General features: G+C 35.4%; 1 protein-coding gene across 1 annotated transcript in view; it reads left to right on the top strand.

The window, feature by feature from the left end:
- Window positions 1-25236, top strand: part of LOC149774180 (von Willebrand factor D and EGF domain-containing protein-like) — a 69459-nt gene that overhangs the window by 36235 nt on the left and 7988 nt on the right. The window contains exons 10-18 of the mRNA XM_089945684.1: window positions 5748-5817; window positions 8142-8348; window positions 12310-12515; window positions 14281-14425; window positions 16285-16402; window positions 17794-17963; window positions 20096-20355; window positions 23621-23726; window positions 24042-24150. Coding sequence (XP_089801810.1) covers window positions 5748-5817; window positions 8142-8348; window positions 12310-12515; window positions 14281-14425; window positions 16285-16402; window positions 17794-17963; window positions 20096-20355; window positions 23621-23726; window positions 24042-24150 — 1391 coding nt within the window. The remainder of the gene's footprint in view (window positions 1-5747; window positions 5818-8141; window positions 8349-12309; window positions 12516-14280; window positions 14426-16284; window positions 16403-17793; window positions 17964-20095; window positions 20356-23620; window positions 23727-24041; window positions 24151-25236) is intronic.

The following is a 25236-nucleotide window of genomic DNA, read 5'->3' as shown; positions in this document are numbered from 1 at the left end:
TAAATATATGCGATAATGGAATCGCGCAGGAAAAGCTTCTACGTTGACCTTCTAGCATCGCCTTTCGCGTGGCAAATCCGAGGTTATAATTTTCGTTGATATCGGCAACAACTGGCTCGACGGCGGCATCAACGTTACCACCTGCGACGGTTTTGTTTGTCTTTTAACGAGATGAATATTTTCCGGATGATTGGAATTATCCTTGGCAAACATCATACTAGGGCCGGCCGATCTGGTAAAATCGTCGGAATATCTTGCTAGGCCAATAATTGTCGTGGCCAAATCGACATTATTATTAATTGTCTCGATTTCTCTTCCATCAATCAAATATTTTGCACCACTAAATAACGCCATAATACCGTTATTGACAAATCCGATTTCAAAATCATTATCGTATAGGGTATTGTCAGTTTTTATAATCTCACCGGTAAATTCGATAAATGCCTCAGACGGAAGAAAATACCTTGTTGTATCATGAACCTGAATTTCAACACGACCAATTGCATTTGGTGTCACCGTGTCGTACGAATAAAACTGATAATCACGCACCGAGGTGTCCCTACTCACGGGTTCGTCCATGTCGAATGCCTCGTTAGATGCTCGTGAAAACATTATTATAAAGATCATCGTCTAAAACGAAGACCGCTACCTGACATAAAACTCGTATTAGCAATTTCTTTGTTAACTAATTCCGTTAATTTCTTATTTGCGGCGCCGTTTATTATCCTGCTGATATCGCTAGGCATCACGTCCGTGCTAGGTAACACAACCGGCGCAGGTGGTTGTTTTTTCTTGCCCCAGCCTAATAAATTTGAGATTTTACTTCTAACAAACTCAAATCCCTTACTAGCCAAATCGCCAACTTTAGAGAGGGCGGTCTCACCAATTTTTCCTATGGCCTTCATTCCAAGTTGCTTAGCGACAGGTCCGACTTTAGGAGCGACTCGTGTGATGAGACTCGTAACAATATCACCAAATCCGTTACCATGAACGTATTTATATACGGGTAATCGAGAATTCACCACGTGAACCTGAGTCGGTCTACGTTGATATTTGTGAACTATCATTATCTATTTACCACGGTCTAATCGATTAGTTCATCGACGAGTTCCCTATATTCATGAACGTTCATAATACCACCGCGAAGTAATCGTTGACAAATATCCGTCGCTTCGTTAATTATTTCACGCGAGTTATTTCCAGCCCGTCTTCCTCCGATAAGTACCTCCAATCGAGATACGTCGTTGACGACGCTATCTGGGCAGATTGTACCATAACCGCTGCCAGTGGCTTCTGGAGATGAATATGCCTTTCTAGCTTCCTCAATTTTGGTTCGTTCGTGGATAACATATTTTCTAAAATTATTGTAACCCTCATCATCGAAATTGATGGGTTTTTCCATATACGCGAAGTATACAGCAGGGATCCAGTCATGAATTGATGTTATATGAACATTCCTCTTTAGGTGAGTGTCTTTTCTATCGTATCCATAAATGGCCAAATTATGCACTTTTCGTATATCATTCAAAGTATCTAACGTCTTTTTCAGAAACATATTTTTGGGTTCCATACCGTTCATAAAGGTTGATTGTTCTGGTGGAATATCCTTGTATTCTCTTTCACGTTGTTCATCCTCTTGTAACTTCTTGATCTCTTCCTCCTCATCCTCCTTCAATAACTGGGGTCTTTCTTCCGTCGTCATCATTTGATGGATTTTTTCTTCAAAAATTTTATAATCCCGATCGACGAGATTGACGGGTTTTCTCTTGGAGGCAAAATAAACCACAGGAACCCAGTTCTCTCTGGTTATTTTATCAACATATTCTGGCTTTAAAAATTTTTCCTGAACACTAAAACCCGACGCTGCAACGCTGACCAAATTATATTCATCTTCGAGATATTCGAGATATACTTCATTAAAAAACTCATGAGGAAAAATCTGGGATGCCTTTTTTTCGGGTTCATCTGATATCTTTTCTTGCACGGGGGGACCCTTGAGTGGAGGCGGTAACGTTCTTTGCGACACATATTTATTAACCAAGTCAACAAACATAACATAATCAGGGTCATCACCCTTGACCGATTTGATATTTTTATACGTATAATATATCCATCTAACCCACGTCTCGCGAGATACACCTTCGGCATGTTCGGGTTTCATGACCTTTCTTCGCCGATTGATATCGAAATTTTCTACGGTGAATTTAACTATCTCGGCCGGTTTCATCGCCTTTATACGATCGACAGTTTCTTCGGTAAATTTATCGGGCCCAGAAATTCCATCGACGGCTCCTTCTTCTTCCTCCGCTGTTGCTTGCGTAGCCATCTCAGCAGCTACCGGTCTAGGTACCGGCGCAGTTTGTTCTTCAATTTTCTTTAGCACGGAAAGGATTCCACGTTTTCTCACTTCAGGGTCTTTAACATCACCGAGTAATACTCGCTCGGTCGTTTCGGTAACGGGCTTGAGAAATTCCGAAGATAATTCGTCAAATCCACGTTTACTATCTTCGTATGCTCGAATTTTTCTCTTAAGAGATTGCCTCACAGGAATATACGTCTTTAACACGGCCAGTTTTTCTCGTGCTATTCTAGCGGAATATGGTTCTCCAACGTTCATTATTTATTTCAAGTAATTTTAATTCAGTTAAATTTTTGTTTCACCCACACGATATGCAGATAAAATGACACTACATGGCAGGTCTCGCGTGGTGTGGTCTGAAAATCATGAAAATAACACCCCGTAGAAGGCCTCAAAAGTGAAAATAAAGGCTTCTACGAAACAATTTCTCGTAGGAGGCTCCAATTTGGACGGCGACCCTGGTCTGTAGACCCTTCCTGCTGCTCCCTGAATAATTATCATTTATTGCACCTATAGAATTATCATTTTATTCATATAAGTGTGCCAGGTACCAGACAGAAAGCATGAAGAAGACTGATTCTTTAGAAAACTGATTGAAAATTATATGCTGGAAAAGACACCTTTTATCTAACTTGTGGGTTACCATACATTTTGTGTTTAACTTCGCAGTTTCTAAGAAGTATCAGCATCTACATAAAAGCGTTGAAGTACCTAATCTGCTCCGTAATTTCGAATTGAAAGTATATATATATATATATATATATATATATATATATATATATATATATATATATATATATATATATATATATGCTGGACAAGAGCAAACGAAAAAAAATTATAGTGCCAGGCATATTTCAGTATTTGTGTCCAAAATTTGCCTTTTGATTAACTTTCGTTTCTTTCTACGTTTAATCAGGTTCTTCATGTATATCAATATATTTATTATTTGATTTAAATATTATTCTAAATCATTCCGTGAGAAAGTACACAATACATTGGACTTAAATATTTTACCTAAATTCAGTACACTGATGTGCTGAGAAAATATCACACCTTCTTATCCACAAAATCACTCGTTCCGTTAACAGAATAATTAAATGGCCAGTGTTAGACAGTGACTATGAGTTGCAGTTAGAGTCATTAGCTCGTCCCTGTTTAAATATTGCATGCAAGAGTGTATTACAATCATAAACAGACCTTGACGATTTTTCTTTTGACCTGCTTGTTTATTGAATTCGGCCATTTGTGTCATCAATTTTAAGGTCAGAATTTATATTTATGATAAAATGATAAATGAAACACGATATCATGTAGTTAAATGAGTAACTGAAATAATTAATAGAGAAGCGGATACAATTGATCAGACATAGTATCATTCCACATAACATTATTGTCAGTACCTTCCTAAAGGAGATGGCACTAGCTAATTGTATTTATTTGCAAATATTTCTTTTTTGAGAAATCATAATACAAGTGAGGTGAAGTGAAGTGTGTCAGTAAACTATATTACATCGTTTCCATGTGCAGGGTGTAGCTTTTCCATGTAATGCTCTATCCCGTCATGCTTGTCTAATTTAGATGTACTACTTTGGCCTCAAGATATTGAAGACCCAATCTCCATAACAACATATGACATTCTGAGTTGTTTTATACTTTAATAGCACATTCTGCAATATGTCTAATTTTGTTAACATTCCTAAAACATAATTCTGCTATATTTTAACTCCAATCATTATAATTGTCCTGCTGTCCTTAACCCCACCCCACTCCACCCTGCAAAAAAATGCGCACGGCACAGGAGATCAATATTTTACCTTTGGTTTCATCACAATTTCCCTTCAACTGCCTAAGGTTTAAGCCATTTGAGGTTAAGGGATGAATGTTAGGGCACCTATACATCATTACTAGAAGGTGTGTTTTGAAATGCAGCGGGATCACTTCTTTATGACTACGGTCACAGCTAAATATTTTACTGTAATACATCTAGGGTATGTGACATTTGTATTTACGTCTCCATTTTTATAGACCTGTTAGGGCTTGTGATTACTTGTTTGATTATGGGAAGTCGGGGTCGGAGAAATATTTTTCAGCAGAGTAAGTAGCCAATTGCTATAGGTAAACGTCGCAGACTGCAGTGTTAATGAGTTGTCATGATGGCATGGTTCAGTTTCGTAATGAGTTCAGGTCAGTGCAGCGTAAGTCGCCATGGAGCCAAGTAGTTCCTATTAAAATCTGTTTTGATTAAGTAGTTTCTTTTAAAATTTAACTGTGTATTGCTGTGACAGGGACAGATGTTTGGTATAATGGAATAACTGAGAATAGATTGTTCTACTATCTGGATACGCTTTTTATTGTTGCTTTGGTAAATATAACGTAGAGTTACATGCGAAGAGGCTTAAAAGGAGGGTTTTCCTGACCAAGGGATATAGTAGGAAAAAAGTTTCCTGTATTTTATGTTTGAGTTGTATATATATTTTAACGGCGTGAAATACTGGCGCTACATTACAGAAAGTTAATAAAGAGAAACCATGCAGTTGTGAAGTTCTGATGCAAATGTGAAGTTGTGATATTTGTGGTCATTTCATTGATTAGACGAAAGTTAATTATGGTCTTTGCGCGTTGTTAGAATTTACAGTACACATCGGTTGTTGTCGAGAAATTCTAGGAAATAAGGTGAAAACAAGTGACTTCTTGCATAATTCACGCGAGGGTTGGATTTACTCGGAAAGAGACACCTTTGGCCTAGTACATTGCCTTTTCCATAATACTTTACCTTCCGCGTTATAAGTTTACAGCCGTTCGAGATTAAGGAATTAAATTTGGTATACTTATAAATCATCACTAAACGGTGAATCGCGTATCGCACTGGCGGTTCTATCTTAAAATCGATAGTCACTGCTCAATGTTGTACCTTTTCCTTTACCTATCCTCTTTACACAATAGTTTTATAACCGTTTTAGATGAAGCGACGAAACTTGGTATAACTATATATAATCTCTAATTGTTGTGTTGCGTCCCAAAGTGATGAACCCATCAGTCGGAGGTCAATATTTTAGGATTCAGTCACATTTGCCCTTCCTTCTAATTTACGATACATGGATTTTATCATACTACCGTTACTGTCGAGTCCCTTTTCATGCTTGGACTTATCAAATTATCGGTACTGTCCAGTTCATTTTTAAGCATAGATTTATTAGATTACCGGCACCCATTTTCAGGTCGTTTTTGTTGTACATAGTCTTGCTTGTGTGTGTGTGTATGTGTGAGAAAGTATTGCAAAGAAATTGCAGCTTCTCGTCTACTCATTCTTCTGTTTTACAGAAGAACAAAAATATTCATATTGGAATTCATAATTTCACTTAATTGTGTCATTCATATATTACAGAAAAAGTGTTTACCACTACTACAAAGTTGGAGAGTTTTTGATGTACAAGAGTACAAGTAGGCCCTTTGAGGTAAGTAACGAATGTAAACAAAATAAGCACATAGATGCCTACATAACTTAGGTACAAACGTCGAACAATTCCAGCCGATCGTCACTCTAGATTTTATAAAATGCTTAATATGAATCTTTAAAAAATAAAACACATACAAAACAAAACAAAACCCCTCGTAGAAAACATGGACTTAGTTGGGAGTATATTGGTCTGGGGTTTAAGCATGATTGCTGCTCCACTTTTATAAAATAATTGTAATGGCTCTTTTGACCCATTGTTATGGTCAGTTTAATGAACATAATTCTTTCGTCATGTTCAATTTATTAACGATAAACTTCTCAGATAGAAAGAAAGAGTGAAAGACATAATGATGGCCTCTTGTTTGCGGGCAGTGTCACTCTTACGTTGTAGGTGTTATTTCGCTAAAATGTGCGAAGAGGTACTGGGTTCGAACTGGAAAAATGAAGTCATAATTCGAAATCTGCCAGCAATTATGACTATTCTGTTGAGAGCAGAGTATATATATATATATATATATATATATATATATATATATATATATATATATATATATATATATATATATATGTATCTCCTATACTGGCATATATTTTGTCTTGTCATTAATAGATCATTAATTGTCTTGTCATTAATAGATCATAGATTAAAAAACATTCAGCTTCATTTTACGTGTTCTTGAAGCGCTGATATCTGCTCGTGCTTCTGATAAACCGCAAAGAGCTCTCCGTTTTGGATTCCGCTTCCAAGAATAATATGCCTCGTCAAAAATTGCCTGCAGTGTACAACTCAGACCCTAACTGTACTAATTTCTGTTGTTATGTCTCATTTATGTCAGCGTCTAGAATTTTTGTTTAAAATCGTTTTTCGTATGTGATGTATTTGCTACCTTTCTTTATTAGAATATAGAAGAATGCTGTAACTTATACGAACAATAATGATCTCTACTGAATATTTGTTTTACATAATACGGTTCTAACAATCATATACTTTATTAACGGCATACAATTTTGAATTGGACAATACAAAAATGCTAACAATTATCATCTTTATTCAAATTTATGTAAATTTAAATTACAATCCCCAAAATTGCACTTTTTAAAAATTCATAAAACAATTACATCGTGACACCATTATTTCTATGTTTTATACATGTGATAAGTTATCATAGATTTCTGGAGATTAATCATATACTGGATTTTTATATATACAAAATCTAATATTGTAAAATAATTGTTTAAGTTAATTAAAATAGTATGATAGTCTATGATATTTTATTTTGTCATCAAATCGTCGTTAGGAGTTTAAAAATTTACTATTGGGCTTGCATAGCGTACACATAAGTGATTGGATAGGAACTTGTCACTTGCTGACAAAATAAGCGTGCTGCATAAGTTGCACAGTCATTTACTACAGACCAGTACATTCTATGATAGGACATAACAATTCATTTTCTTCACTTCACTTTTCAAAGACGATATAACATATTTCTATCCTAACACCTGTAAAGTAATAAACGCAACGACAGAAGAGATTTTGAATATATTTCAATATATTTTGTTTGTTTAAAACTAGGCATTGTCCAATGCTGATCATTTTCTCCTTGGCCATTCTGCGACAAACTGAAATCTTTATGTCAGCTGACTGGTTAGTTAGTAATTAAAGTATTTTGTTCTCTTCAAAATAATACCCGATGCAAAGAACTTGGATGTATGTCCTGCACGACAGCACCGTATATACCATTCAATATTAAAAACCTTATTGAACATGCACGAGCTCATTTTATTTTAACTCTTTTCTTGTCAAAGATATAACATGAATTAAAGCCTTTTCGCGAAATATAATATTAAAATCTATACATCGAACCACTATCTATGGAAGGGGCCCCAGGTATCAAAGTGGTCTAAAGCGCTCCTCTTTATCGATAACTATACTCTCACCTCTTCTAATGTTGAAGTGTCTGGTTCGGCCAATATGGGTATGAGGGAAAGCTTTCCAGTAGGTTCCCGTTGGTCAGTGTTTTTTATTCGGGTTCTTCCTCCATAATATACTCCAGCCTCCATATTTTGTATATCATGCACAGCCAAATGGTTCTGAATCCAAAACGACAACAATAACAAATAACGTTGGAACGCGACTTAAACACTTCGCGAGAATATTGTTAAATGATCACTAGCCATTAGTGTGCCATACTTTCAGTTGCCGCGTTCATTGTTGGAAGATGCATTGTGTATAATGTTCAATGATAGTTCAAAGACGATACGTGAGGTAAAATATATCCTTAACAACACTTACATTTTTGATATTACTGTACATTATTGCAGGTACATGCAAGGACTGTTACCTGTAACAAAGCTAGTGGGGCCACTTGTAACTGTGCCGTTGCTGCAAGAGAGGGAAATGATCAAGTTATTATTGATCTCTGCCATCATGGTCATTGGGGGCAGACTTATCCGCGAGTGTCTATTCAACCCAAAGACCAGTCCCATGGAACGGTTGTTCAACAGAATCCTCAGGGCACCACATACTACGTAAGTTGTACCAGATTATATGTAGGCTTAAAACTGAAAGGTCGTAGTCCGAATATAGACTAATCTGAATCTGAATGGAAATTAAATAATCTTTCTAATAATTAGCATAATGAGATGAATCGCCATATTCCCATCATGGATCGACGGCCTGTACCCACCCTTCATGTATCTAGATTATACGCCATTTGAAAGCATATTATGTGCACTTCGAGTGGACATACTGTCGTGTTTGGAAATATTGCTCTTACCTATTGTTGACACATCTTAGCCCCGTCCCAGCACATAGAGCTGGTTAGAACTTAGAAGTGACACCCTGATTATATCCAGGATAAAAATGTGCTGTACACTATGTGCAAAGAAATCACTGGCGGTTTGTTAGGGTTGGTCACGTTGTAGTTATACTGTTCTAAATGAAACGCAAAGGCATAAAATATGGATTTGAAATAACAAGTTTTAATTCAGCACGATGCTAGGACTGAACTCGCGGATATTTGTTGTATTACACATGTACTAAACCTATATATAATATCCAAAGAAGAAGCCCATTTTTCCGCAACATTTTACGATACAAGGGTTAGATCTTGTTTGAGTTTATAGCTAATTGGTCCTCGTATAATGCTGACAAACCATCAACGACGTGATGTCAGGCACGTTTTAGGGCTGTTTCAAACACTTGTACTTTTATCTGCACGGGCATCCAAAATTGTTGTCTATCGAGATACTCATTTCTTATTATCCTTACAGGTTTTTAAGCCTCAATTAGAAAACGGTGTTGTTCTTTTCAGAAGCATGTGTGGTCAATGTTGGCGCTGTGGCTCTTTGTTTTGGTCATCATACTATATATATATATATATATATATATATATATATATATATATATATATATATATATATATATATATATATATATATATAGTATGATGACTGCATGTGTGTATGTATATATATATATATATATATATATATATATATATATATATATATATATATATATATATATATATATATGACCCCAAAAGGAGAAGGCATCGTCATCACTGTCTTTCACTTTATTTGACTCATGAAGCGATATACTCGGTTTTGTTATTTCCTAATATATACAGCAACAATTAGGACACCGAATAACTCAAATAATTTCACTTAATGTAGAAAGTATGTCTCAGATGTAGAAATAATAATTTAGCAAATTATACATTAGATTGAACAGATGCAAATAGTCGGTATTAAATTTAAATATATAATGAAAATTTCTTACCTAAAATGAAGCATAGTTTCTGTTTTCGGAACAAATGCCCCACCCCTCCCCAAAGAAAAGAAAATGGCCATCTGATGAATTTACTTACAGGTATAAATGGTTCCCGTCACTGAATGTTATCCCTGTTATCCCTGATATATATTTGAAACGATTGGATCAACATTTAGAGCCTTTTCAATATCGGTACATGTAAAAGACACACACACACACACACACACACACTGTCCTGAGATTGCACGATCAAGAATGAACCTTGGTGTTGGAGATATTACACGAGTTAGAAGCGTTTAGTCCCATTAAACTCAAGACACCACAAGTGCATCCACAACCCACATTTTGTCTGAAACATTTCTGATTTGAAATCAGTACTATTCCAAAGCTGTGGAAACAAATGTTTTCTCTTAAGGCGTATATTTGGTAGAAATGTTGATTAAATTGTCCGATAAAATTATGATGGAAAAAGCTTCCCAGATTGCAGAAATGTTTGAAGATCGCAGCCTATTTGCTTCGTGCATATTCAGCACAAATTAAAAGACTGTTTGTGGACATTGTCTTCAACTCTTTATAGTCTCATTACTTTCACTTTTGTTTCCTGCCGATGCCCTCAATATGACCTTTTGATCACGCTCTTTTTTATCTTTATTTCCACATAACTTTCCACATACAAATTCTACATTGTGACTTAAATGTCGTACATACATTCACGAGGGCCTAATGGTGATTACTTTTGAACACTGATATGACATTGCATTGGCGACTTATTTGTTTAGCAGTTTCCTTCTGGCATAGCACTTGTTGTTCCATATAATCCGTTTTATTCCATATATTTTTCTGTTATGCAAGTATTCAGATTAAAACAAATCCCTCCATTATCCCATTAGCTTGTGTCTCATTCAACATCTGTTTTGATGGAATGTGGGAAAAGTTGCGTCAGTCTCATACTGACATCCTTATGTTGGTCAATCGCACTTGTTCCCCCCTCATCAGTGAAAATGAAAACTAAGAGAGAGAAGGCGTATACTATTATTTAAACAGAGGCAGTAGTTGTTGTAGTAGTCGTGGTAACATGTGTTAATATTGTTGAAATAATAGTAATAACATCTATTACCGGATAAAATCGGAAGGACATGGACCTGAGGAAGACACATTACACACTGAATGAGATGTTTATTTATACTGAATGTTTAGGTGACAATTCCATACATTGTTAACCATCGAATGTGATGCTGTTATATCAAGGCATCCTGTCGATGACGCCAAACGCGCCCAGTCCACAACTTCCGATGGAGATTGAGGAAACATTTCATATAGTCCACTCCTCTAGGTCTACTGAAGGATCCGTTGAAAATCTCCAACCCCGCAGACCCTTTGGCCCCTCACACTGAATCGACCAGTAGCCTCTGTGGAACAAACTCTTCTGAAGTCACTATACTGGTTCCGGGTTAAACAACACATGGCGTACAACCACTCCCCTTAACAGATTAAATTACAATAACTTAGTCGTTTCATATACGACACGCCTAAAACGTGCTTAAACATGAATATAGTGATTTATATTACGCATGTGTGCGCATGAACTGACTTCGTTAAACATTAAGCTCTTGTTCCGAAAGAACGACTGTACGATTAATTATTAATATATTAACTACGTTCATACATAAATCTAAATCATCTCCATGGATTATACAATCTAAAAAGTTTCTAATACGTACAATATATAATTGAATTCAACTTGCATACGCATCTATTAAATGTTTCACCTGAATAAACAATACTGTAGCTGATAGCAGGGTGTAATGTGAGAAAGAATTGACTTTCTTGGAAATTTAATGCTAATTCTGAAACATTCAGTCTGTAACTAATTCTTTACATTGAACGGAAAGCAGAATACATTAAAGTTTTACATTTTTAAATACCTCTACCGCTGAAGATTGCATCAATACAACAGGAAGCTCACTCATAAGGATTTTACACGCTTTGATAATATATCGAAACATAAATATTAACGCCGTAATCAAACCCGCGGCCGAAGAAAATAGACTAAACGTCCCCATCCCGGCGCTTTGTTTATGCTTCAATGAGTATACAGCAACATTATTTCTTTATCGCCACAGCAAATGTTTATAATTTGGGTAACACTGTTCGATGCAATTAAATTGATTTACATTTATGGTCATAAGTAGTAGAAAACTATATCCGTATACGACTGTTCTGTGACAATAACAATTATGATGATAATCGTAATTACGATGAGAACATGACCACTAATGCAATACTATGCTACTACTACTAGTACTGCTACTACCATGACTACTACTACTATGGCATCATTAATAAAGACCTCAGAAGGAAATTGCAAGTATGCCGAACAGGCTTTGTAGAAAATTACAATCTCATTTATATTTAACGAGGCCACTATTTCTACAAATGTGAAAACAGAACACTGGAATATATATATATATATATATATATATATATATATATATATATATATATATATATATATATATATATATATATATATATATATATATATATATATAATGTTGATCTAGATCATATTATGCAATAATTTCAAACTTTCAAGTATTTGCTTTCCCTTCATGTTATAAATTTATGACACATTTGAAATTTCATCTCGTTTTGTTTGCTCAATCGGTTCATTATTTTTTAATATATCACTTTATATTGTAATGTTTTCTTTAGATTTATTTCCCCTCTGGCGCTTGGGTCAAAGCCGAAATCGGTGGTCCTTATATGAACATCTATGTCCAAGCCCCTGAGGATGACTTTGGCAAAACAGAGGGGCTCTGTGGAACATTTGACAAGAACACTGGGAACGATTTAACCGGCAAGGACGGTCACGTGCATCCGTTAGCTGCCTTTCCAGACGCTTTCTCGGAATCATGGAGGTAGATCAACAGAGGAGGCACCGAACACTTTATCTATTCAGACACACCGATAAAGTCTAAAAACAGATGTTTAAGAATACATGTGAATTGATTGCGGTACAATGACCAACTAAAATCATTATGAAAGAACACGACCATTTTGGGGTGTCATATTGAAAATGTTGTAGTGTTCCTCGCTATATAATTGTCTATCTCAAAGTCTCACTACCAAAACAAAATAAACATATATATTTTTATTTCGATACGAAACTGTATTAATTAAAAAATAGACTTATACACAGTATGCGAATTATAATGTATGCACAGGTGTCAAGCAGAAAATAACACAATCGGCGATGTATAAGGTACGCATGGGCGTGAAGCAGAAAAAACCCCCATAGTCTTTGAGGTATATTATACGCATGGATGTGAAGCAGAAAATAGCATAGAGATATATAGTGTACGCATAGGTGTGAAGCAGAAAATGACAGTTGGTTATGTCTAGTGTACGCTTGGTCGTGAAGCTGAAAATAACGTAATAGGTGATGTGTGAAACAGAATGAATGCACTTATGGCTAAGAGTTTTACATTTCTCAATGTTCTACAGATAGTTAATACTCTCCGTTTTCTAGACAGAAGTACTCTTAGTTTTCAGCAAAGAAAAGACTAAAAAGTTAACTAAATGTACTGGTGTTGAATAGGGAAATCGAACTCAAAGGTTAGAGGTTTTTTATTGTTGGTAGGAATGACAAGATTGCCACGGTAAGTTTCTGTCCAAAACCTTAGACACTTAGTGTGGAATTTCCCATTCCCACGCAAACACATAAGATGGATTATTGTTGCTGTTGTTCTATTATTATTTTTATTATTATTACTATTATTATATATTCTGAATCAAATAAGAGGCCCTGTGGCCCAGTAGTCAGCATGTGACATGTGACCAGATGAGTGTAGGTTGAAATATTGTTGCTGTTGTTTCTATTATTATTATTATTATTATATATTCTGAATCAAGTAAGATTCTCTGTGGCTCAGTAGTCAGCATGTGACACGTGACCAAATGAGAGTAGGATGGAATATTGTTGCTGTTGTTTCTATTATTATTATTATTTTTATTATTATTATATATTCTGAATCAAATAAGATTCTCTGTGGCTCAGTAGTCAGCATGTGACACGTGACCAGATGAGAGTAGGTTGGAATCCTGGCATTTTGTTTGCCTAGGTCAGTTGTCGTTCCATTGGCAAAGCGCTTAAACTCCACTTTCTCAGCACGTTTTAACCTTCATGTTTTAATGTGCCGTAAAACAGGAACACACACAAGCAATCCGTATAAAAATGATCATTAAGCTGAATAAATTACAAGATCGAACAATTATAATTTATATTATTTGGCTCAATGTCATCAGGGTTGATTTGTTGTTTCTTTGGAGACTCTAAGACGCCGAGTTTAGACAACTTCATTAAACATGAAGCGATAATTAATTTTACCTGTTTCAGCGAAGATCACACAAAAGAAGTAATCCTTTTCGTAAAAGTACTGATCCAGTCCCCATTTGAAAAAGCAGTTTTAAATGGTTAGCAACATAGCGTCGGCTGTGCAATGAACATTTCACGGTAGTGGTAGGATATATTATCTATTTTTATAAAATAAAGTTTAGGTCGGTAGCGAGTTAGTTGGGACATAGTGTTCGTCGAGGGCGATTATTGCCGACGCAGACGTCTCCTTGTCTCTGTCTCTCCCCTGTCCAATCGTCAGGAGCTGATGTTTCATTTTCTTCAACCAGAATACCACCTGGAATGAGCTACTTTGACCAACCCTACAAACCTGACCCGAAATGGAACAACCAGTTGAAGTACTGTAATTGTGATCAGGCCAAACACCTTGTTGATTGCAGGATAGATAACAAAGCCAATGATCCAGCTAAACAGGTATATATGAACATTATATCCATTTGCCTCTTTCTGTTCGTTTTTATAAACTGTATTTCTGAATCATTTTTCCCCTTTTCTTACAACAATTTGAAATTATTTATCTTGATTTGAGTAGCTACATCTGTATGACAGTAAAGTACAGTCAAAAATGGATACAGTCTCCACGTTCATTATGGTATTAATGTATGTCGTTTAAGAGCAAGTGTATGCTAATGGGGATTTTATAGCTATGGCAACCTTTTATTTTTGTCCATGGTGGAAATGCAAAACTTCTCATCAGCTTAATATTTTAGATTCGTGTTCACTTCATCCATAAACTCTGGTTTAAGACTTGTTCTTTAATATACATTGAATGAAACAATGTGTATTTCAGTTTCTGCGTATCAGAAAAATGGCTATATTGTCGGGTGGAAGTGTACATTTCTCCTGTAATTGCCTTGCCTAATCTGGGTTCAATTACAATGAGGGTGTCTGTGCAGTTCTTACACATTGTCTTATTGGACGTGGCTATCGATGATATTTGTGCATTCCTCATTAGTTTTGAAATCCAAGATGACTATCAATCAAGATCACAAGACAGTCCTAAGCAAATCCAGACTTGGGTATACTTATAATAATAAATAAGCCAAGACTTGAGGCGCTTGCAATCCTAACAATACCCATACCCGGAGACACTTACAATTCTAAGCAAACAGAGACTTGAGGACGCGTAAAATCCTAAGACGAGACTTGATGACACTTGAAAGTCTAACCAAGCAGAGACTTGAGTCTCTTTCAGTCCTAACTATTCTGACACCTGGAGACGCATACAGTTTTTAACCAGGCCGAGACTTGAGGACGCTTACAATCGTAACCATACTGATATCTAGAGACGCTTACAATAAACCTTATCAGGCCGAGACTTCATGACGCTTACAAATCTAACCGTACGGAACCTGGAACAATTGTAATCCTAACCATACCGAGACTTGAAGACGCTGACAATCCTAACCATGTCGAGGCCTGGAGATGCTTGCAATCCTAACCAGGCCGAGACTTGGGGACGCTTATATTCTGTAAATGTTGAACAGACTCAATTATAAAAGTACAATTGAATACGATGATTGGGGTAATATTGTATTAACTATTGAAAAGATATGAGAATAAGTCACACAGCATTAGACATACACCAAAAACATCATAGCACAAAATTATCAGTTGAATCTGTTAAAGTACTTTGTTATTCGTCTGTTTAAAGTAGTTAGTTTCTTGGATAAATAGAGTTTAAATTCATTCAAAAATAAAACTCGTCTGGAAATCAATGGAAAAAATGTCTAATTTGTTTCGTTATTTTTAGTTATTTCACACACACACACACACACACACACACACATAGATAGATAGATAGATAAAAGGAAGTAAAGTGGATTTCAGTGCTGCTCGATTTAATAGCTACTATATAAAGTACCTAAATTTGTCAATCTAATGATAAGTTGGTTTTCATTTTCATAACAAACCATTGCTCCTTACGTTTTCAACTCTTTGGTTCTTAACAGCCACAAAATCCACGTGGAATTCCTTACGTCAAGGGCAAGTGTGTTCACGGTATTTCCTCTATGCGAAGAACCTATTTTCAAAATTTGTGTACCCTGACAGATTCAACTAGATGTTTAGCATATTTGGAAGTTTGCGTTTGTTTTAGAACATTGATTTCTTGGTTGATAGTTTCTGAGCAGGTTTGATTGTAATAAAGGGAAAAATGCAACATTGAAACTTGTTAGTATATCACTAATGGCAAAATAATGCATTTGCTTGGAGGAAATATTACAGTATTGTTTGCTTATTACTTTTTGATGAGGTTATATGTAATTTTAAAGACACGGTGCCAGAACTGTCAGACAGTCAAACAGTCTACCAGACAGAGACGAGACGTGACAGGCCTCCCTGATGAAGATTCCGACAATGATGAATTTTATCTCTTCGATTACGGATACGGTAAGTTTCCAGTGAAGATTGGTTGTAAACATTTTTACACTCTGCTTTTCATTGATACTACATGTAGTAATAACTTGCAGCACTTTCTTATAACAGTTTACATGTAGGTGTTTGTTTGTTGTCATCAATGATGCCCAAGAAATCGGACAACTCTGACGTTTTTATAGAAAATATCTGACTTGCAGGGGTGGACACTGTAGATCATATCAAAATCTTAGTATGGAAATGTGAACGTCCTATCGCTTCGCTCTCCAAATTCAGCTAACCTTAAGTATATAAACTCATAGCCAAAGATATACTAAATTTTCAGATGATTGGCTATGATGCCCGAGAGGGATATATGTTGGGAGGTAACGTTCGCAAGAGGGATTCGGTTACGTTTGGATAAAATAAAAAATAGATATATACTCCTACATATATGCATATTTGTTATTAAAGCTTATAACAAATGGACTATTTTGTATGTTATACGAAATTTGAAGTGTAAACAATTAATGTAATTAACGACTTTCATAGATTTCCTATAAAATGCTTACAAGTGAAACACTAATTTATCACAAGACAGGTACGCCTTTGTATCATCAAAGAAGGAGCTAATAGAGTTCAAAGTTACCAGTTAATTCAGATGTTTCTGGTATTATTTACAGTTATATTTTTGTCTCGCAGAGAAAGCAAGAAACACTGCTCCCTCTTGAAATATGTTTGCATCAAGTGGACACGTTTTACTTTTCCCATGAGAAAGTGCTGACAGCATCAGGTTTATCTCATAACATGTATAACGAGAACACTATGCTAGTATACAGTTAAATTGATTTTACCACATTTATATTATTTCGTTCTTGAACTTAAATTTGAAGTTACGCATTTTGTTCTGGATTCATTTCGTTATTTGTCAACATCAACGACACTATATATCGCCTCAACCGTTTGGGCTACTTGTTTTCAATTCAGGTAATTTTTCCTCAGATATACCCGTATATGGTAAACATTTTGCAAATTAACCAAAGAACAACTTTACAACATTTTCATGTATGATGCTTTATATTTCTCTTTAATTTGGTATAATCGTCTATGGCGTAAAGCTAAACCAGATCTCATTGTGGAAACAATATCATTTCTAGAATTGAAGGCACTAAAATCTGTGCAAAATGATGTGTATGCTTCATCAAAGGTTTAAACAATAGCTGATGATCATGAGTTAGACATTGATGTTCACCTATGATGTTCTCACGAAGTTTCGTTGTCACGACGGTAGTGTGAATTAAAATATAATAGTATGTAAACCATTCGAAAGTGGTGCATCTATAATGATGTTTGACATGCGTCCTGTCCAAAGAAAATTTCAGTATTCAAAACTATGTTAATAATTAATATTTATTTACATTTCGTAGGCTTTGTTCGGGTCATGTCCTCTTTTCCAACCCAGAGTGGAAAAACAGAGTCATCGGCACGTGCCCTATGCCACGATGCATTGAGCAGGATGACTGTCATCAGACAGTGCCAGTCTATTATAGGCTTTGACATCGACAGTTTTGTAGAATATTGTGTCGAAGACATAAAGGTTTCCTTCAGCAAATAATCTTAATCCAATGCCTATCTCTCTATATATCTACGTTAATTAAAATTTAAACTTCTGCAAATAAAACTTGAATAAGTTATGCCATCGTTAAAGAGTACCTAGTAATATTTTAGCACTGGATTTCATGAGGTGTTTTCTGTGTCCAGGATGTAACGGCTCGGTCTCTGAGACAAACTGGGTGCAGTCGTGAGTTAATCCTGCTCTATGTATGAAAAGTCGGACCAGTTCTGGAGACACCTCGGATCAATAATTTTAATCAGTTGGACAAAGTTGCTTCACATGTCGGATATGATTGTACTCTGTATATTATAACCTCTTTTGGAAGATCTGTTATCATATTGGGTGGATTGTGTGGAGGAAAAAGAACACCCCTTTTAGGTAAAATTGTCTTTTCGACATGTTCTCTAATCTCCAGATTTAACATATTGTGATGAATCAGTCCCCAAACCTGTATGATACAGACAATTTGATCTGGCCTGGTATCTTCATAAAATCATGTAATTGATGCAGACAAGTATGTCCACAACATATCATTGTACAATTGTAGATACTTACCGTTATTTCTTGCGGTTCCCGAGCTATGGTTGGTTGAAGGGTCCTTTTGACGGTATGTACAGAATATTTCTTGATAGAATCATCTTTTTGACAACTTGTAAATCCACGCGGACTAACACGACCCTAAATCCTGACGCCATTTCTAATTTCGCGCCTACATTCGGCTGTTCCTTCAGATTCAATAACGAGTCATATGCGACTTTTGCTTATTCCATTGTTTGAAAGTTTCGATTGCTTTCAGTTCATATCGCGGAAAGGTACCTGCAACCACCCATAGAAGGTAAGAGTTTATAATGTGCACCGATTTTTTTTTAACGAATTTGTCTGCTTCAATGGTATGACTTTATGAAGAATTGAGATCACACTCTAACCATCCGTCAGTATCAGTACAGGTTCTGGGGCTGCTTTATCAGACTAATTCTAGGGTAGATCGGTAGATCCCCATCATCTGACATTTAATTTTAGTTTCGTTTCCTACACCTATCCTGTTTTGTTTTTCGAAAAATCTAATAATTTGGAGGCAATTCATGCTCATATACTCCAATCATATTTGTTAAATTTGTTTGGACTTTATAAGCTATATTCAGCATGAATAAGTGGTCACAAATTAAGGTTGGCATGCATAGTCTTATCTCGTCCAAACAAACATCTAGCTTGGAACAGTGAGATATTCGCCAAACGAGGAGACATCGAATGATGGAGATTTCACAGAACAACGCGAGAGTTTGACCGAAAGAGACTAACATTAGAATTCAGTCTTTGTTTGTGTAGTCTCTGAATTGATTCGAATTAGTCCTTCATGGGACCGAGTTGGCGGCGATTTATCCCACAGACTGGGCAAGTTGACGATAGTAAATATTTCTTCTCTGATGAATATACAGGCTTGAACTTACATAAAGGACATGTGTTACTAATAAATACAATAGGCTACAAAATAATCTATCGAAGTGTAGGGGCCCCGAGTGGCCGAGTGCTCTAAAGCGCTCTCCGTTAAGGATCAATGACATCTCACCTCTGTCTGCGTGGGTTCGAGTCTCGGATTCGGCCAATGTGGGTATATGAGAAAGCTTGCCAGTAGCTTCTCGTGGTTCGATGGTTCTTTCCGGGGGTTTCCCGGGTTCTTCCTCCACCATTAATACTGGCCGCCATGTATGGCCTATCGTGTGCTGAAAAATGGCGTTAAACCCTACAACAACAACAACAAATCGAAGTGCAAATAAGTCGGATAAAAATATAAGAAGTTTTGCCTTCCTTGAAACATGATATAGTTTTCTCTTTAATGCATAACGTGGTACGGAATTCATAGTTTCATCTGGTCATCAAGTCTTGTTTAAGTAATTTTGGTAGTGATACTGGCTGTGGGTTCACCGTGACGCACAACACGATCAGACTATTAAATAAAAATGGGCATATGATACAAGAAAACACTTTAATTGTTGTCACAGAATACTATTTAAAACATTATTCCATGTTGAACATTATCAAATACGGTCTTAAGGAAAGTGTAAATGCACATTGACAGCTACTCTATTTAATTGTTTTCACTTTCTTCCTGTTAGAATACTGATGACCTCGCCTTTATCGACGGTGTAAAACAGAGCGCTGTCATGTCATGCATGCAGCTTGCTTTGAAGAATGTATCGTTGTACAACAGTCAAACAGGACAGCCGCCTGCGTTCATAACAACTGATCTGTGTCATTACGACTGTAGCGGAAACGGTAATTGTGTCAGAGGCACATGCCATTGTAACTCTGGGTTTACCGGGGCTGATTGTAGCATCGATGCAACAAAGCCACCAACTATCAATGAAGTCATCAAGTAGGTGTATCTTTTGTAGCATTTAAAGAAATATTTTTGTTCATTGTAACGTTTGCCTCATTAAAACTCACATAGGCAATGTCAAAAATGTCAACTTTACAAAGCTAATGGTAATAGGCATTCATTGGAGTGGTAGAAAAGGTAATAAAATGGATGAAAATAACCAAATTCGGGAACTCTCAAAAATGTTTGCAGCACAGAAATGATCCATATTTTAAAATTTTGATTTCCCGTCTATGATATGACACTTTTTCATATGCTTTATAAATTCGCAGATATTTAATTTTGGGGTTCTCACATTATCTAAATATAATGTTCTATAAATCCGTATTCAAATCTTTCGAATTTTGAAGATATGATCCTCCTGGAATTCCTCGAAAGTAAACATCCTGTGAAAACTATTAGGTTTACCGACTATACATGGTGTGATCACGCTGACTAGGGCTGTTCGCTGATACCATTAAACTGTTTTGCATTACTTCAGGCAGACAATTTTCCAGGTCTATTAATATTTCGTGGCATTTTCTTCACTCATTAGAATGTTCTTTTTTGCCGATTGAAATTTTCATTAATACGTCTGATCTTGAAATTTATATTAACTGCATGATGAGCGCATTAGTACAGGGAACATTAAGCCTTTTGTCATAATGAAGAGAATTTTTTTATAATCAAGAAATACTCCTGTTCATGATGTATTGGTCTGAAGCCTAGATATTCCACCAAATGTACAGAGAGCTGTTTATTTTACCTCTGAAACATTGCATGCTAAGAAGTTATATCCTTGCGTGGTGTTGAAGCGGAATATAACATACATCATCCGTAGCATCACACATATATAAAAAGATGGTATAACGAGTTTTCAAAATAGGTATTTCACCTGTCTGAAAATATCTGTAGTTATATCAATTACTTTCATTTAATTGGAAATGTTTGTCATGAAATAAATAACGTTAGTTACTTATAGTGCTGATGAGGAAAATTGGAGAAAACGGTTGGATATAGATATAGTCTTAATCGCTTCACCAGCCTTTACCCGGCAAATCTTGATGATTAAAGATTGAAGATGCTTTGAGAAGAAAAATATCATGGTGTGATTTATTATGTGCCAAATCATGCTCTAATTACCACCACATTGACTACAAACGCAAGACGCTTTCTTCTGTTTATTCTTCAACAATAGTACTGTCGCCGTACATGAATTATATGTCATTGAAACAGCTTCTCTCATAAATCTGTTTCTTTTGTGATTTTTCTTCCATATATTTTTTTTTATTATACAAATGTATGGATGGGACACGTTTTGTTTCTGACTAACATTTAGAGTTCAAATATATATGTATTGAACATACATTCTTTCTTTATAAGGCTTGCGAAAGATATTTAATTGCCTTAATTTAGAAATTGTTGTCGTAGTTAAATTTCTACCAATTTAATTGGTATACCAAAACAAAAACATCTCTTTAAAATTAACTAACCAAACAATGTTTTCTATGGCTTTAACAAAGTATAATAAACTGACGTATGGACGAGTAGTTATTCCACTGCTTCATTTGAAATGATCTACGTTAACATTGCATCTTATATTAGCAATGGTCGTAATTTTCTCAAAATATTTAACGTATAAATCGACCCATGCCTGAATTATCAAAAGAAAGAAATAAGCTTTAAAAGATATGAGCCAAAAGATTGGTTCTACCGTATCTTAACTGGAAACGCATAAACTTAAGAAATATAAACGTATAAGTGTAGTCTCACCCATTAATATTTCAAATGATCGCCTTAAAATCAATCAAGATTACCGAATTTTATTCTTATAACCTGTCTGCAACGAGTCCTGAAGTTTTCTTTTTGAGATACACATGAAAACTTCAATCCTTTCAGTCGAATGCTATGAAAATGTAATTTGCATTATTTATTTTTTTAAAAAATACTTTATTATCTCATTATATGACCGCTCCGGTGGCCTAATGGTTAGAGCGTCCGCCTCGGATGCGGGAGGTCGTGGGTTCGATCCCCGGCCGAGTCATACCAAAGACTTACAAAAATGGTACTAACAACTGCTTCGCTTGGCGCTCAGCATTAAGAGGTTAGTGTTAGGACTGGTCGGCCAGGTGTCAAGATAATGTGACTGGGTGGGACATCATTCTACATGTTTGCGGCATGATACCCCAGTGCTAGACATCACTATAAACTGCCACATTGCAGACATCGTAGCGATATGACTGGAAAATTGTTAAAGTTACGTTAAAAATCCAAATCACATCACATCTCATTATATACTATTGTAATGTAAAATTGTATTTTGGACTTAACCTTGACCGAAATCAAGTTTATTTTCAACAAATAATAAATAGCTAAAATATCCTGTGTATATGGGTTTAATAGCAGGATCAATAGAAGTAAATATGTTTATTTGGGTCTTGGCCTAGTTTATTGGAATTCGTTACAATTTGCCTGGTGCACCTGACATTGTCCAGGTCAGATATTATAAATTTAGTAACATACTTTCTAATAATGACTAACATAATGTTTTGTAAACATTAAGACTAGGTAATTTTGTTATAGAAAATGCTAATTGTGACATGAGGTCAACTAGAGGACTATATAATCTTGTCACTGGAAAGATTATTCATTCCTGCTTCCAGATCTAGCAGAATCAATATATATATTTTGTTGTAACCTTAGTTTCATCTGGGCTGGAAGTATTTCTTCCAATTATTTAATTCTTGTGATTTTTATTTGTCAATACAAACGTTCTGTGATAATTATAACATTCATGGAAATATAGACTTGGATTTAAAGTGAAATGAAAATAAAATGATATATTCACGGATTGCATTATTGTCATCTAACACAAGTTTGTTGGCACGTCAGCATTATACAGGTCATCACAGACACATCAACACTTTCAGCGTTGGACTTAATTTGGATTTCCACTAAAGTTTATTCAGAACTTTAAATTATTAGGACTTATATGATTATTTTGGGATTTAATTCGCAATACAGTAAGTTATTGTTTTCCTTTTCACTTTTGGAAAATAAATTATTTTTTGAATTTTACAAAGCTTGTTGCTTTTCACTCTTTTCTGTCATTTATTTTAAGAGCATATTCCCATAACACGAGTCAGGAATTGAAAAAAAGGTAAGGAAATGAGTAAGGTTTGTAAATTGTTTATATATATATATATATATATATATATATATATATATATATATATATATATATATATATATATATATATATATATACACTTTTCTCTACTAGGGGTAAGGCATGCGATATAAGACAGAGACCATGCAGAACCGTATATGTAGCAGGACGCAACATACTGAACTCTGCATCCACAAGATGCCGTCTAGGAGAGATGGAGGTTTGTGCAAAATACATCACTCTCTCCCTTTCTCTCTCAGTCACTTTTCTGGAAAGTTGTGACTGATCTGGCCTACATAAACGAAAATCCATCATCATGTATATAACATGCCATAATGCGTAAGAGATATTTCAGATCTTATAGTACACATATAAATATTACCTACTTCACCATCACCATAATGTTTACAATAAAATCTTCATATTCCAAATGTAGATTACGCATGTATTAGCTCATAATGACCACACGGACAAGTTTCAAATACAAATGAATTGTGTTTTATAGACTGTATTTCTAAAACAATGAATATTACAGTTCAGAAATGGGACATTTACATCATCGGGAAAGACACTTGACGTTACCGTGCAGTTTGAATCTTCATTCCATGCGGGCTGTAACATGCCTGTAAAGACATCAGTAGGCGGTAAGTAAGAGCCGGTTACCATTACACAGTAACATAACGTCCAAATAGCAACGATGACCTCTTTGTCTTATTGCAAATAATGTTTTAATTGGCAAATGTGTTTCGTATTATACAGAAAAGAGAAAGTTATATTGTACTTTGTGTAGCGGGCATTTCTATCAGAATCATTTAAAATACTCGTGTACCCTTTGGACCCAAACATCGGATTATTTTGAGGGCATAAAATTTAACTACCTTTGTGCAAAAAGCGGGGATTTAAGTTTTCTTGAGATATATTTTGGTGAGTGTAGATATAGGTAGTTATTTATATTTTGCGGATTTAAATATTAATAACTTCTACTCCAAACAAAGATTTGTCACTTTTCTAAGAAGTAGTGACAGATATTAATGGTTATGCTAAATGATCACGATCCGTTTCGTAACTGTATTGTCCAGTACCAAAAATAGGGTGCAGCCGGAAAACTCTCCCCTTTCGGTTCCATTTACACTAATACATGAGTACTTCGCCGTCTATGCTGAGAACAAAGACCACAGACCAATTCTCTTTAATGACGTGGATGACTGCTACTATGTGTTTTTTTTACCACTTTAATTTATTTGGAATAGAAATTAAAATGGAATCTGGCTTTGAGAATTATTGAGATTGATACTTCTTAATCGCTAAAATTTCCTGACCTCTTTAATCTCTCTTGTACATGTACTAAAGCATTAAATATCTTTATATTAAAATGCTTTATAAGAAAAATAAAATGTTTTAATGTAAAGCTTGTTGAAGACATTCGTATCGTAGAATTATCCTATTTCTGGATGATTTTCAACGACACTCTAAACACATTATTGGTTATACCATGACAAGGAAACGCGAGGAAACGGGGCTAAGTTCATTTTTCAAGGACTCACCTGGCATGGCCTGGGAGGCTACATAAAACGTCACTCACGGATTTCCGGTCCGAAGCTCTACCTGCTGAGCGTCGAGGCCCTCATCAAAAATTATCTTATCAACTTGTCATAAGGTTATAATTTAAGTATATAGTCCTAAAAAGTAGCGGGAACATGTCTACATTATAAAATAAGATAATAGTATAT

This window comes from Sinohyriopsis cumingii, unplaced genomic scaffold (genome assembly GCF_028554795.1).
Source record: "Sinohyriopsis cumingii isolate HCF-2022 unplaced genomic scaffold, ASM2855479v2 utg000400l, whole genome shotgun sequence".
NCBI lineage: Eukaryota > Metazoa > Mollusca > Bivalvia > Unionida > Unionidae > Sinohyriopsis > Sinohyriopsis cumingii.
This window is presented reverse-complemented; position numbering and strand designations above follow the sequence as displayed.